The sequence below is a fragment of the Salvelinus alpinus genome, chromosome 21 (genome assembly GCF_045679555.1).
Source record: "Salvelinus alpinus chromosome 21, SLU_Salpinus.1, whole genome shotgun sequence".
In the NCBI taxonomy this organism is placed as follows: Eukaryota; Metazoa; Chordata; class Actinopteri; order Salmoniformes; family Salmonidae; genus Salvelinus; species Salvelinus alpinus.
The window spans coordinates 1,434,053-1,447,589 of NC_092106.1; the positions used below are offsets into that span (position 1 = coordinate 1,434,053).

The following is a 13,537-nucleotide window of genomic DNA, read 5'->3' on the forward strand; positions in this document are numbered from 1 at the left end:
CTTGTCAGTTCGGGGATTCCATCCAGCAACCTTTCAGTTACTGGCCCAACGCTTTAACAAACAAACCTGCCGCCCCTTAGAGATTGCGTCATCTGTGGATCTGTTGGGGCGATATGGAGATCAGAGTGGGTTCAGGGTGTCTGGGATGATGGTGTTGATGATGATGTTGATGTCAGTCATGACCAGCCTTTCAAGGCATTTCATGGCTACAGTTGTGAGTGCTACAGGAAGATAGTCATTTAGACAGGTTACCTTAGCATTCTTGGGCACAGGGACTATGGTAGTCTGCTTGAAACATGTAGGTATTACAGACTGGATCAGGGAGAGGTTGAAAATGACAGTGTACCGCACATTACGCTGGACAGAAAAAACACAGCACAGAAAATCAAAGCCCTTGGATGTAGCTTTGCTCTCTGGGTTAAATCAATGAAACAAGCTCCAGTAGGCTAATATTTTTGAGTGTGGACTGTATTACTGTACTGTATTGTATTATACTGTATTACGTGGACTGGAATTACGCACGTCGTTCAAACCATGAAGCTGGGAGAGAACATTTGATGCTGGTGCAGGACATGCGGCCTATGAAGTTACAATTATAGGCTAGCGAATTTGATTTTAATTTGGAAATACAGAGAACTCTAAAAGTATTGGGACAGTGACACATGTGTTGTTGTTTTGGCTCTGTACTCCAGCACTTTGGATTTGAAATGATACAATGACGATGAAGTTAAAGTGCAGACTGTCAGCTTTAATTTGAGGATATCTTCAATCATATCAGGTGAACTGTTTCGGAATTACAGCACTTTTTGTACATAGTCACACCATTTTAGGGGACCAAAAGTATTGGGACAAATGTCCTTATATGTGTATTAAAGTAGTCAAAAGTCCTAGCACACAATGATTACATCACGCTTCTGACTCTACAAACTTGTGGGATGCATTTACTGTTTGTTTTGGTTGTGTTTCAGATTATTTGTGCCCAATATAAATTAATGGTAAATAATGTATTGTTTCATTTTGGAGTCACTTTTATTGTAAATAAGAATAAAATGTGTTTCTAAACACTTCTACATTAATGTGGATGCTACCATGATTATGGATAATCCTGAATGAATTGTGAATTCATATTCAATTCATCTTTACAATAAAACTGACTCCAAAATAACACAATACATTATTTACCATTCATTTCAATTGGGCACAAAATAATCTGCACATCGATTTAAAGCAACGATGTTCGAGTGGTAGGCTGTTTTGAAACTCTGCAACTGCAATTCAAATAAAAATCATCTTTGCAAATAAAAAATAAGATGACCACCAAAAGCCAGATGGAAATTTGTGAATTAGAAGTGCATTCTGTCCTTATGTTACTGTAGCTATAGGCTATGCTGCAGCAAAAAGTGGCCACCATGAGGTGATACATGCATTGTGAAGTGCTACATACAAAGATGCGCTGTCTGTCCCCACCCTGAGCGTTAATGATTGATCATGCAGATAGAGGAGAGAAGGCCCAAGATAAGTCAGATTTAGACACTGCACATAATTTAACAGTTCCATTTCACGTCTGTTCATATAAATAATGTATTATAATTGACTGGTTTCTCGCAGTAACTTATCCTGCGAAAAGGGAGTGGGTTTGGGCGGGAACTCTCTGTAAATCTCGGTAACCTGGTTCTTGCTATTCAACCCTAAGCCACACTACAAGAAAGCTACAGACCAATGACAGAAAGCTACAGCCCCACAGCTACAGTTACAGCCACACACTGCAAGAAAGCTACAGACCCACTGCCAGAAATCTACAGACACACTGCTACAAAGTTACAGCCCCACTGCTAGAAAAGCAGAGAAATGTGAGTTCAGAGATGTCCCAGCTGTCAAGGCTTATCACAAGTTTTACTAGGAAACTGCATCTGTCTCGCCTGCAGCTGTGTACTGTACAACACCTTCCACACACACACACGATGTCACAACACTACGGTGGTTGGCCTGATCACCTACGATGATGAGACAGCCTCAAGGGAGGAGGTCAGTGACCTGACAGTGTGATCAGTGGCGTGTATTTATGGATGGCAAGGGAAGCCAGGCCTCCCCAACAAAATGACAAAGAAAAAAATACAAAAATATATCAAATAATGTATCTTTTGTCTCTCTCTCTGTTTCATAATTTTCCTTCAATTCACAAGAGGCTGAATGTATCTCACCGGAGAAATCATCAAAGGGAACAAAACACAGCACTTCTGTCTCTGTATGTGTAGCACATCTATCTGATGCTGTCTGGTCAGAAAGAGTATGACATTGTTGCCGCCCGTAGCATTGAATGCAAAGGAAAACAGTGAGAATTTGGCCTCTCTTAGATAAAAGAAAGTATAAATAATAGCCCATCCGCCCATCCGCCCATCACTCCTGGCACAGTGAGTTCTGGCACACCTGAATGGTCCTGGCACACCAAAAAAAAGTGTCAAGGGAAGCCAAAGTAAAATGTCATGTAAAAAAATTTAATTGTTGCATCTCGTTGTGTCTTTGTCCTCCGGTGGCTAGCTAGCTAGTTAAAATGGTCCCTTTCCTAAATGGATGGAGATAGGGATTTGGTCTTGTGGTTAAACGTAATTCTCCATACTGGCCAATGATTATAAGGGCAATTCTGATCCAACAATAAATTCATACATTTTGCCCCTGGCCTGAGAGGATGGAAGTTCAACATGTAGCTAGATGCAGTATGCTAATGTTAACTTGCAGGCTCATCATTACCCATGAAAGGAAGTTAGGCTAGCGAGCAAGCATTTTAGCCAGATAGCCTAGGACAACAAAAACTAAAAGAGCGTACTGTTTGACAGAGTCATAGACCGTTTCGGCAACATGAAAGAGGAGGATGGCATTGGCGTTTCTAAGTCAACATGTTTTTTATACTTGCACACACACACACACACACGCACGCACGCACACACACACACACTCACACACACCCACACAAAGAGAAATAAGTACCATGGAAAGCCACACCATATGTAACTTACATTGATTTTGGTATCTTTTAGCTGTCACTGTATTAGACTAAGCATAGGTCATTTGATGATGTTGAAATGTTGAAGTTGAAATGGTGCTGAAATAGTGGAGGCCAGTGGTGCGCGGGTGTTACGTTCCCACCAGACAAACTCAAAATGTCGCTCACAACAAAGGGAACGAACAAAGAAAATCACTTTAACAACCAAGCAAAACAGAAAGGAGTTCAAAAGGGGTTCTGAAAGGAACTGATATGGGTGCCCACTGAAAGTTGGCAAAGAGACTAGTAAGGGGCACTAAAAGACACCCACCATGGATGCCCACTAGGTTTGCCTCCGAAAAGACAAACTAAAAGAAAAACACACAACTTAGGATAGGGAGTAAAAAGGATATGGTGAAAAAAACACTAAACAGGGAAAACATCACAACTCAGGCTTCTTTCAAACTTAAGTTGAGCTCAAAATCGCAACTCAGCTGACCTGAATTGTAGTTCTCCCAGCATCTCTCAAGCTCCACTGGAGCACTGGGCCAGCATCTCCTCATTAGCACCTGGGCCAACACAGGTAAAACACCTTCCCACTAACGAGTTGGCCACCAGCGTAATGACTGACGAGGTGACACCAATCTGTGAGCCCTATGTGCTAATATGCTATACGTGCTAAAAGTCCAACCTCAAAACATAAATGGAAAAACCAAAATGTGTAACATAAATCTAAGATGGCGTAGCGGTCGGACGCGTGTTTTGTCTTGTCCCATGTGCCAGTCAGCACAGCGCGATAACAACCCAGAGCATATCGGACTGCTTTTTCCCTACCACATCTCCGGATTCCTACCGCAAGCTCTGGACCATTACACTGGATAATTGCAGCTAGCTGCCTGCAATCCGAGTGGCTACTCCTGGCTAACGCCTCTGTCTCGAAGCAAGCACCAGCTGGCCTGGAGCTAGCCTCAAGCTAGGCCCATCTCCCGGCTAGCCGAAGAGGTCTACCAGCCAATTCTTGGGCTACAATACATATTTTGCCAATTGGCCTGGACCCTTTATTGCCGACACGGAGCTCCGCCGATCCATCACGACTGGTCTGCCGACGCAATCGTCCGAGGTCGTTTCAACAAGCTTTTCCGTTGTGACGTCGCCAAAGACCCATCTGCTGGCCACGGCCCGCTAGCTCCAGCTCGCCTAGCGTAGTAGCAAATACTGAACGGCTCCCTGACTCACCCAATGCTGCTCATTGGACCCTATAATCACTCGGCTACACATGCCTCTCCCTAATGTCAATATGCGTTGTCTACTGCTATTCAGGTTAGTTATTATTGTTTTATTTCACTGTAGAGCCCCCAGCTCTGCCCTAAATGCCTTACTTAGATAGCTCTTTTGTCGCACCCTCCACACATGCGGAGACCTCACCTGGCTTAACTGGTGCCTCCAGAGACGCAACCCGCTCTCATCGTCACTCAATGCCTAGGTTTACCTCCACTGTACTCACATCCTACCATACCCTTGTCTGTACATTATGCACTGAATCTATTCTACCATGCCCATTAATCTGCTCCTTTTATTCTCTGTCCCCAACGCACTGGACGACCAGTTCTTATAGCCTTTAGTCGTACCCTTATCCTACTCCTCCTCTGTTCCGCTGGTGATGTAGAGGTCAACCAATGCACTGTAGCCCCCAGCAACACTCCCATTCCGCAGGAGCTCTCATTTGTTGACTTTTGTAACTGTAAAAGCCTTGGTTTCATGCATGTTAACATCAGAAGCCTCCTTCCTTAGTTTGTTTTATTCACTGCTTTAGCACACTCCGCCAACCCGGATGTCCTAGCCGTGTCTGAATCCTGGCTTAGGAAGGCCACCAAAAATTCAGAAATTTCCATCCCCAACTACAACATTTTCCCCAACTACAACTGATAACGGGGGCGGAGTTGCAATCTACTGCAGAGATAGCCTGCAAAGTTCTGTCATACTATCAAGGTCTGTGGCCAAACAATTTGAGCTTCTACTTTTAAAAATCCACCATTCCAGAAATAAGTCTCTCAACGTTGCCGCTTGTTATAGACCCCCCTCACCCCCCAGCTGTGCCCTGGACACCATATGTGAATTGATTGCCCCCCATCTATATTCAGAGTTTGTACTTTTAGGTGACCTAAACTGGGATATGCTTAATACCCCGGCCGTCCTACAATCTAAGCTAGATGCCCTCAATCTCACACAAATTATCAAGGAACCTACCAGGTACAACCCTAAATCTGTAACCATGGGCACCCTCATAGGTATCATCCTGACCAACTTGCCCTCTAAATACACCTCTGCTATATTCAACCAGGATCTCAGCGATCACTGCCTCATTGCCTGCGTCCGTAATGGGTCCGCGGTCAAACGACCACCCCTCATCACTGTCAAACGCTCCCTTATACACTTCAGCGAGCAGGCCTTTCTAATTGACCTGGCCCGGGTATCCTGGATGTACATTGTCCTCATCCCGTCAGTAGAGGATGTCTGGTTGCTCTTTAAAAGTGCTTTCCTCACCATCCTAAATAAGCATGCTCCATTCAAAAAATGTAGAACTAAGAACAGATATAGCCCATGGTTCACTCCAGACTTGACTGCCCTTGACCAGCACAAAAACATCCTGTTACGTACTGCATTAGCATCGAATAATAAGATATGCAATTTTTCAGGGAAGTCAGGAACCAATATACACAGTCAGTTAGGAAAGCTAAGGCTAGCTTTTTTCAAAAAGAAATTTGCATCCTGTAGCACTAATTCCATAAGGTTTTGGAACACTGACAAGTCCATGGAAAATAAGAGCACCTCCTCCCAGCTGCCCACTGCACTGAGGCTAGGAAACACTGTCACCAACGATAAATCTACGATAATCGATAATTTCAATAAGCATTTTTCTATGGCTGGCCATGCTTTCAACCTGGCTACCCCTTCCCGACCAACAGTTTTGCACCTCCCGCAGAAACTTGCCCAAGCCCCCCCGCTTCTCCTTCACCCAAATTCAGACAGCTGACGTTCTGAAAAAGCTGCAAAATCTGGATCCCTACAAATCAGCTGGTTTAGACAATCTGGACCCTCTCTTTCTAAAATTATCCGCCAAAATTGTCGCAACCCCTATTACTAGCCTATTCAACCTCTCTTTCGTATCAACTGAGATCCCCAAAGATTGGAAAGATGCCACGGTATAGGTGGCAAGGGGGAGACACTCTAGACCAAACTGTTATAGACCTATATCCATCCTGGGCTGCCTTTCTAAAATCTTCGAAAACCAAGTTAACAAACAGATCACCGACCATTTTGAATCCCACCGTACCTTCTCCACTATGCAATCTGGTTTCAGAGCTGGTCATGGGTGCACCTCAGCCACGCTCAAGGTCCTAAACGATATCATAACCGCATCGATAAAAGACAGTACTGTGCAGCCGTCTTCATCGACCTGGCCAAGGCTTTTGACTCTGTCAATCACCGCATTCTTATCGGCAGACTCAACAGCCGTGGTTTCTCAAATGACTGCCTCGCCTGGTTCACCAACTTCTTCTCAGAGTTCAGTGTGTCAAATCGGAGGGCCTGTTGTCCAGACCTCTTGCAGTCTCAATGGGGGTGCCACAGGGTTCAATTCTCGGGCCGACTCTTTTCTCTGTATATATCAATGATGTCGCTCTTGCTGCTAGTGATTCTCTGATCCACCTCTACGCAGACGACACCGTTCTGTATACATCTGGCCCTTCTTTGGACACTGTGCCTACAAATCTCCAAACGAACTTCAACGCCATACAACACTCCTTCCATGGCCTGCAACTGATATTAAATGCAAGTAAAACTAAGTGCATGCTCTTCAACCGATTGCTGCCTGCACCCTCCTGCCCGACTAGCATCACTACTCTGGACGGTTCTGACTTAGAATATGTGGACAACTACAAATACCTAGGTGTCTGGTTAGACTGTAAACTCTCCTTCCAGACTCACATTCAGCATCTCAAATCCAAAATTAAATCTAGAATCGGCTTACTATTTCGCAACAAAGCCTCCTTCACTCATGCTGGCAAACATACCCCCGTAAAACTGACTATCCTACCGATCCTTGACTTTGGCGATGTCATTTACAAAATAGCCTCCAACACTCTACGCAGCAAACTGGATGTAGTCTATCACAGTGCCATCCGTTTTGTCACCAAAGCTCCATTTACTACCCACCACTACGACCTGCATGCACTTGTTGGCTGGCCCTCGGTACATATTCGTTGCCAAACCCACTGGCTCCAGTTCATCTATAAGTATTTGCTTGGTAAAGCCCGTCTTATCTCAGCTCACTGGTCACAATAGCAACAACCACCCGTAGCACACGCTCCAGCGGGTATATTTCACTGGTCATCCCCAAAGCCAACACCTTCTTTGGCCGCCTTTCCTTCCTGTTCTCTGCTGCCAATGACTGGAACGAATTGCAAAAAATCTCTGAAGCTGGAGACTTGTATCTCCCTCTTTAACTTTAATCATCAGCTGTCAGAGGAGCTTACCGATCATTGCACCTGTACACAGCCCATCTCTAAATAGCACACCCAACCACCTCATCCCCATATTGTTATTTATTGTTGTTGCTCTTTTGCACCCCAGTATCTCTACTTGCACATCATCATCTGCACATCTATCACTCCAGTGTTATTGCTAAATTGTAATTATTTCGCCTCTATGGCCTATTTATTGCCTTTCCTCCCTACTCTTCTACATTTGCACACACTGTACATAGATGTTTCTATTGTGTTATTGACTGTACGTTTGTTTATCCCATGTGTAACTCTGTGTTGTTGTTTTTATCGCTCTGCTTTGCTTTATCTTGGCCAGGTCGCAGTTGTAAATGAGAACTTGTTCTCAACTGGCCTATCTGGTTAAATAAAGGTGAAATAAAATAAAATCAAAAATCAAAAAATGAAGTCTGATACCAACAGGCTCCTGAACACCTTCTATCCCCAAGCCATAAGGCTGCTAACAAAATGTCTACACGGACTATCTGAGTTGACCCTTGAATTAAATTTTTGCACCGTCTCTATGCACACTCACTGACACTCCAACACACACACACGCTTAATTTTCTCACCCACACATACTCACATATAATCTTCATATACACTGCTGTTACTCTGTTTATCGTATATCATGATGCCTAGTCACCTTACCCCTATACATATCTACCTCTATCACTCCACTATCCCTGCACATTGTAAATATGGTATTGGAACTGACCCTGAATATAGCTTACTTCCTTTCTCGTGTTCTTCTTATTTTAATTTCTTGTTTTTGTTTTACCTGTTGTTATTTTTAGTACTACATTGATCCTGATTACTGCATTGTTGGGTTTACAGCTTGCAAAAAAGGCATTTCACTGTATGTGTGCACGTGACATTAAAACTTGAAATTAGTAATATGCCGTAGCCTACATAGCACACAAGTTTCTCTATGAATCTTCAAGTAAAAAGTCCTAAGATTCGAGGTAACCGTGACAAATATAAGTGGAGAGTGAGGTATTTCATAGAGTGGTGATATGAGTAGCTGCAATTAGTCTGTTATTAGTTTTCTGGCATCAAGTCTACACAGGTCCCACACTAAAACCAGGTTCCAAGACTTATCCTCCGACTACTACATTGGCAGATGAAACCCTAGCCTTCAGCACCAAGATGTTTCCCAGCGCGTCAAACATCCAAAACAGCACCTACTTTCCAGGTCCAGAATGGTGGGCCTTTTCTTGGGATGCATCTTTTTAAACTTCCCTTGGAAGTCCTTGGCAGGAAACAGGTCCACATGTAGACTGGCCATGCGAATCATGACCACCTCATCCTGTCCCTTCGAGCAGTCAGCTTCAGCACTCTCCCCCACGTCCCACTCCTTTAGAGACATGCTGATTGAATGGCAAGGAGCCCACCGCGCAGAGTTCAAGACCTCTGTCCGAGCAACATTGAGAGCCTGCGAGGGCAGTGTATTTCTGCTTTTTGTTGAATTTTCTCCTCCTTCCTTTTCCTCCTTCCCAGCCCACCGTTTGTTATCTAGCGCTCCGTCTGGGGAGAATAACCGTGTGTTGCTGTAAAGAGATGTAGCTGAGCATCCAGCCAGCCTCCAGTCCTGCTAGTGTGTGTTAACCCCTGCACTTGTCAGAGCAGTTTAGCGAGTTACAGTAACATGCATGAATTGGGCAGGTGTCTGATTACTTCATGGTTGGCCCCTCCTCTTTTCAGCAAAGATAACAGAGAGAGACAGAGAGAGAGAGAGACAGAGAGAGAGAGGGGAGAGACAGAGAGAGAGAGGGGAGGGAGAGAGAGAGAGAGAGAAAGGGGCAGAGCCAAAGCTTGGGAGTGAAAGGAGAGGTAACAGGGCCAAGCAAGCAGAGCTCTGCCAACTTCAACAGAACCTTTTATGTGCAGGAGGTGTTACCAAACAAACATTCTCCATACATTTAACACAGTCCAGGCATGAGGCAGTCTGCACTTTCTCCCAAGACAACACACACACACACAAACACTGGTCCTCTAATTGATCAGCCACTCTGAAAGTTAACATTTCTTATTGAACTATTTCAGGAACCTCCCCATTTCAAAAATGTTTTAACTAGCTGTGAGCAGCGTTCAGAACCAGAGAGAATGACAGCACTGGTGTTTAATGCGTTCGAGCTGACTACTCCTCATGTTGATTACCGGACCCGTATTCATAAAGCATCTCATTGTAGGAGTGCTGATATAGGATCAGGTTTTCCCTGTCCATGTGATCTTATGCATTATATGATTTAAAATAAAAAAACGGATCCTAGATCTGCATTCCTACTCTGAGACGCTTTATGAATACCGCCATGGTCGTCAGGACAATGCATCCCCCATATCAACCTGAAAGTCACCTCCGCCTCTCCCTGCTTCCTCCGTTATCCTGATCCTGTGTAACGGAGGCTGTGTGACGTTTATGCAAACACCTAGGCTTTTGCTCAGTGGGCTAACACAGTCTTGTGGCGTGCACAAGACCCAGTTTCAAACAATCATCAGATGCCACATCCACAGCCAGTTCAGTTTTGGGTCAGGGTCTCATGTCAACCCAGCATTTACAACAATGTCTCTAGAGTTTTAAGTAAATTTCCCTCACGAAAAAAGATTGCAGTTACAGTGCAGTATAACTGCTGTACAGTGCAGTATAACAGTTCAAATGCAATACACTGCAGTTATTTTGCAGTGATTCGGCTAGTACTGCGTAAAAAATAACACCATGCAATGCAGTTACCGCACTTTTACCACTTTTACTTTCAAAACTGTAAACATGTTTATGGTTAAAATATTAAAGACACCAAGTAAAACAAATATATTGCATAATTGACATGAATAAAAACATTGTTCTCTCTGAGCAGGGTGTATTCAATCCATCTTGTTCAATAGACAAGTAAACTGGACACACCTACTGTACATGTACAAGGTTTTCCTAAGCTGGTCGGGCTACATCAGTAATACAAACATACTGTGTATGCACTTGAAGGCGTTTTCTGTTTGAAAGAGTCACCACATTTAGCCAGCGAACAACTGGACCATTCTCCCCTGTTCCTGGGCAGCTAAACTGCTTTCCAATTAGTTTATTGAATGAAAAGGGGAGTAGCTCCTGATTAGTTTCCTAAATACATGTGGATTGGTACTCTCGAAACTGAACAAACAGAAATTAACTAAGTCGAACAGGATACAGAGAGACAATTCATAAAAGCACCTGAATTGAGTATATCTGAACAGGCTCATTATGCTCTTTTCTTCAAAATAACACATGTTAGATATACAGTAATTATACAAATATAAACTATGTCAATATAATTACAACAGCTCTAACTCAGGAAGTAGCCTATATACACAGGCTGAAAAACAATTAGCTCAATTGTTTTCTACCAGACAGTATAATCGTAGTGAACCGAAATACAACATAGATCCGAGCAGAACGAAACACCACCCCCTCATCGCACTTCCCCTTCTCCACCTTGACTTCCATCAAGCTGTCAGGAAAACAGGTAACCTTAGGAAAAACGTGTGCTTAGAGCAAACCTGTAAAATAAGTAATCAGACATAGGGCCTACTATACATTCACCACCACCGTTGCCTAATGCCACTCCTGTAGCTGACAGTTTACCTCGTTAGGCCTCTGACCTACTTTTGAAAAAGTCCTCTAAGATCCAGGCTCTCTGATTAGAGTCAATGACAGAACAGAGCAAAGAAAAACAACATAACTGATGAAGCTCAGTACGCCCTATGGGCCCTGGTCAAAAGTAATGCACTATTAATGTATAGGGAAGAGGATCCCATTTGGGATGCGGTGCATAGCTCATAATACGTTTGTTCACATTTGCCAATAATGCCCTATTTCATAGTTATGTGAGAGATTTGATATCTTCAGCCACTTTTGAAACTAATGCGAACACTTTTGACCAAAGCCCTATGGACACTGGTCAAAAGTAGTGCACTATAAAAGGGAATAGAGAGCCATTTGGGATGCAGGTTAAGACACCTGTTCACACTTTTCTGTTAGCCCAACAAGCTGAGAGGTGTGTTGAGTTCAAATATTTGAAGTATACTTTCCCATATCCAATACCTGTAATGCCTTTTTGCATAGTTCTATATTTAGAGGACAGCTGAATGCATGGCTGCCCAACTTTGTTCCTGGAGTGCTACCCTACTGTAAAATGAAGGCCTATTGAACAGTGGCCTAGTGTTTGGCTGAAACAAAAAAATTCAAATAATAGCCAAAATATACACCTTGTAAAAAAATACAAAAAATAAATCCCACATTGCGCATGCTTTTTTGAAAATGCACTGTACAATTAGGCTACTTTGCCATTTAATTTATTGAACAATTACATTTTGAGGCTATAATGGCCTACTTTGACTTCCTTTCTTTTGCAGCAGTGTTGAGAAACAGAATAGCGTCCAATGTGCCAGGTTTCAGTCGGCGCACATATAGTTAGGCCCGAAAGCTTAGGCGTACGCACTAATGGCAGATAAAAAACCTCAATGTAGCCTATAGATATGACTTAGAATGATACATTTATGGATTTTTTTAGGCATTGTTTTCTCTTTATTCAAGCGGCTCACAACGAGGATATAACCGCACCCTGGAGAACACGGGTTATGAGTCAAACCAATCACTAAGACACGCACATACCCACCCCCCCACACACACACACACACACACACACACACACACACACACACACACACACACACACACACACACACACACACACACACACACACACACACACACACACACACACACACACACACACACACACACACAGAACTCCCACTGATCTCTATCTGTGTGCAAGTGCCTCTGTTTTTCTACTGTCCACTAACTTTCCACAAATACTCCTGTTGAGGTTATTACATTTCGGTATCTATCTCTGGTATTTTAAACATTTCAAGACTGATACAAACACTGTATCTCAAAGAATAATTGTCCCCTATCTTGTTTATTCTACCCCATGTCAATGTTTGTATTTTCAAATAAGCAGGAAGCTTTAGGAACAGTACCTCCTGGGGCCAGGCAGTGTGATAACCACAACACTGACATGTTTACAGTAAAGACCTGTTAGGACACTCCTGAAATCCAAACTTCATCCCAAACGGTACCCTATTCCCTATGAATAAGGTGCCATTTGGGCCGTCGCCCCAAACTACTGTTATCCATCTGAGAGTGTTTCACTGCTGTTGCGGTCAGTTCAGTTTTCAATTCAGGAAGTGAATTGGAAATTAGATTCATGAACAGAAAAATCCTAATAGAAAACCATTCAATTCATACATTTAATTTCAATTCACTTTCTGAATCAACTGATTTGAAAACCCGAAATCCTGCCCTTCCTTTCTAAAATCTTCGAAAGCCAAGTTAATAAACAGATCACCGACAATTTTGAATCCCACCGTACCTTCTCCACTATGCAATCTGGTGTCCGAGCTGGTCATGGGTGCACCTCAGCCACGCTCAAGGTCCTAAACAATATCATAACCGCCATTGATAAAAGACAGTACTGTGCAGCCGTCTTCATCGACCTGGCCAAGGCTTTCGACTCTGTCAATCACCGCATTCTTATCGGCAGACTCAATAGCCTTGGCTTCTCAAATGACTGCCTCGCCTGGTTCACCAACTTCTTCTCAGATAGAGTTCAGTGTGTCAGATCAGGGGGCCTGTTGTCCAGACCTCCAGCAGTCTCAATGGGGGTGCCACAGGGTTCAATTCTCAGGCCGACTCTTTTCTCTGTATATATATATGATGTTGCTCTTGCTGCTGGTAATTCTCTGATCAAGCTCTATGCAGGCGACACCATTCTGTATACATCTGGCCTTTCATTGGACACTGTGCCTACAAACCTCCAAATGAACTTCAACGCCATACAACACTCCTTCCATGGCCTCCAACTGCTTTTAAATGCAAGTAAAACTAAGTACATGCTCTTCAACCGATGGCTGCCCGCACCCTCCCGCCCGACTAGCATCACTACTCTGGACGGTTCTGACCTAAAATATGTGGACAACTACA

At 43.5% G+C, this 13,537-nt stretch overlaps 1 protein-coding gene across 4 annotated transcripts in view; it reads right to left on the reverse strand.

Moving 5' to 3' along the window:
• Positions 1 to 13,537, reverse strand: part of LOC139547551 (protein furry homolog) — a 236,771-nt gene that overhangs the window by 206,690 nt on the left and 16,544 nt on the right. For 2 of the 4 annotated variants that reach the window (XM_071356437.1, XM_071356435.1), the window contains exon 1: positions 8,710 to 9,121. The exons of 1 other annotated variant lie outside the window; for it this stretch is intronic. In XM_071356437.1, coding sequence (XP_071212538.1) covers positions 8,710 to 8,890 — 181 coding nt within the window. In that variant the 5' untranslated portion in view covers positions 8,891 to 9,121. Of the gene's footprint in view, positions 1 to 8,709; positions 9,123 to 13,537 lie in introns of those variants that run through there. One more of the 4 variants, XM_071356436.1, reaches the window with a different exon arrangement.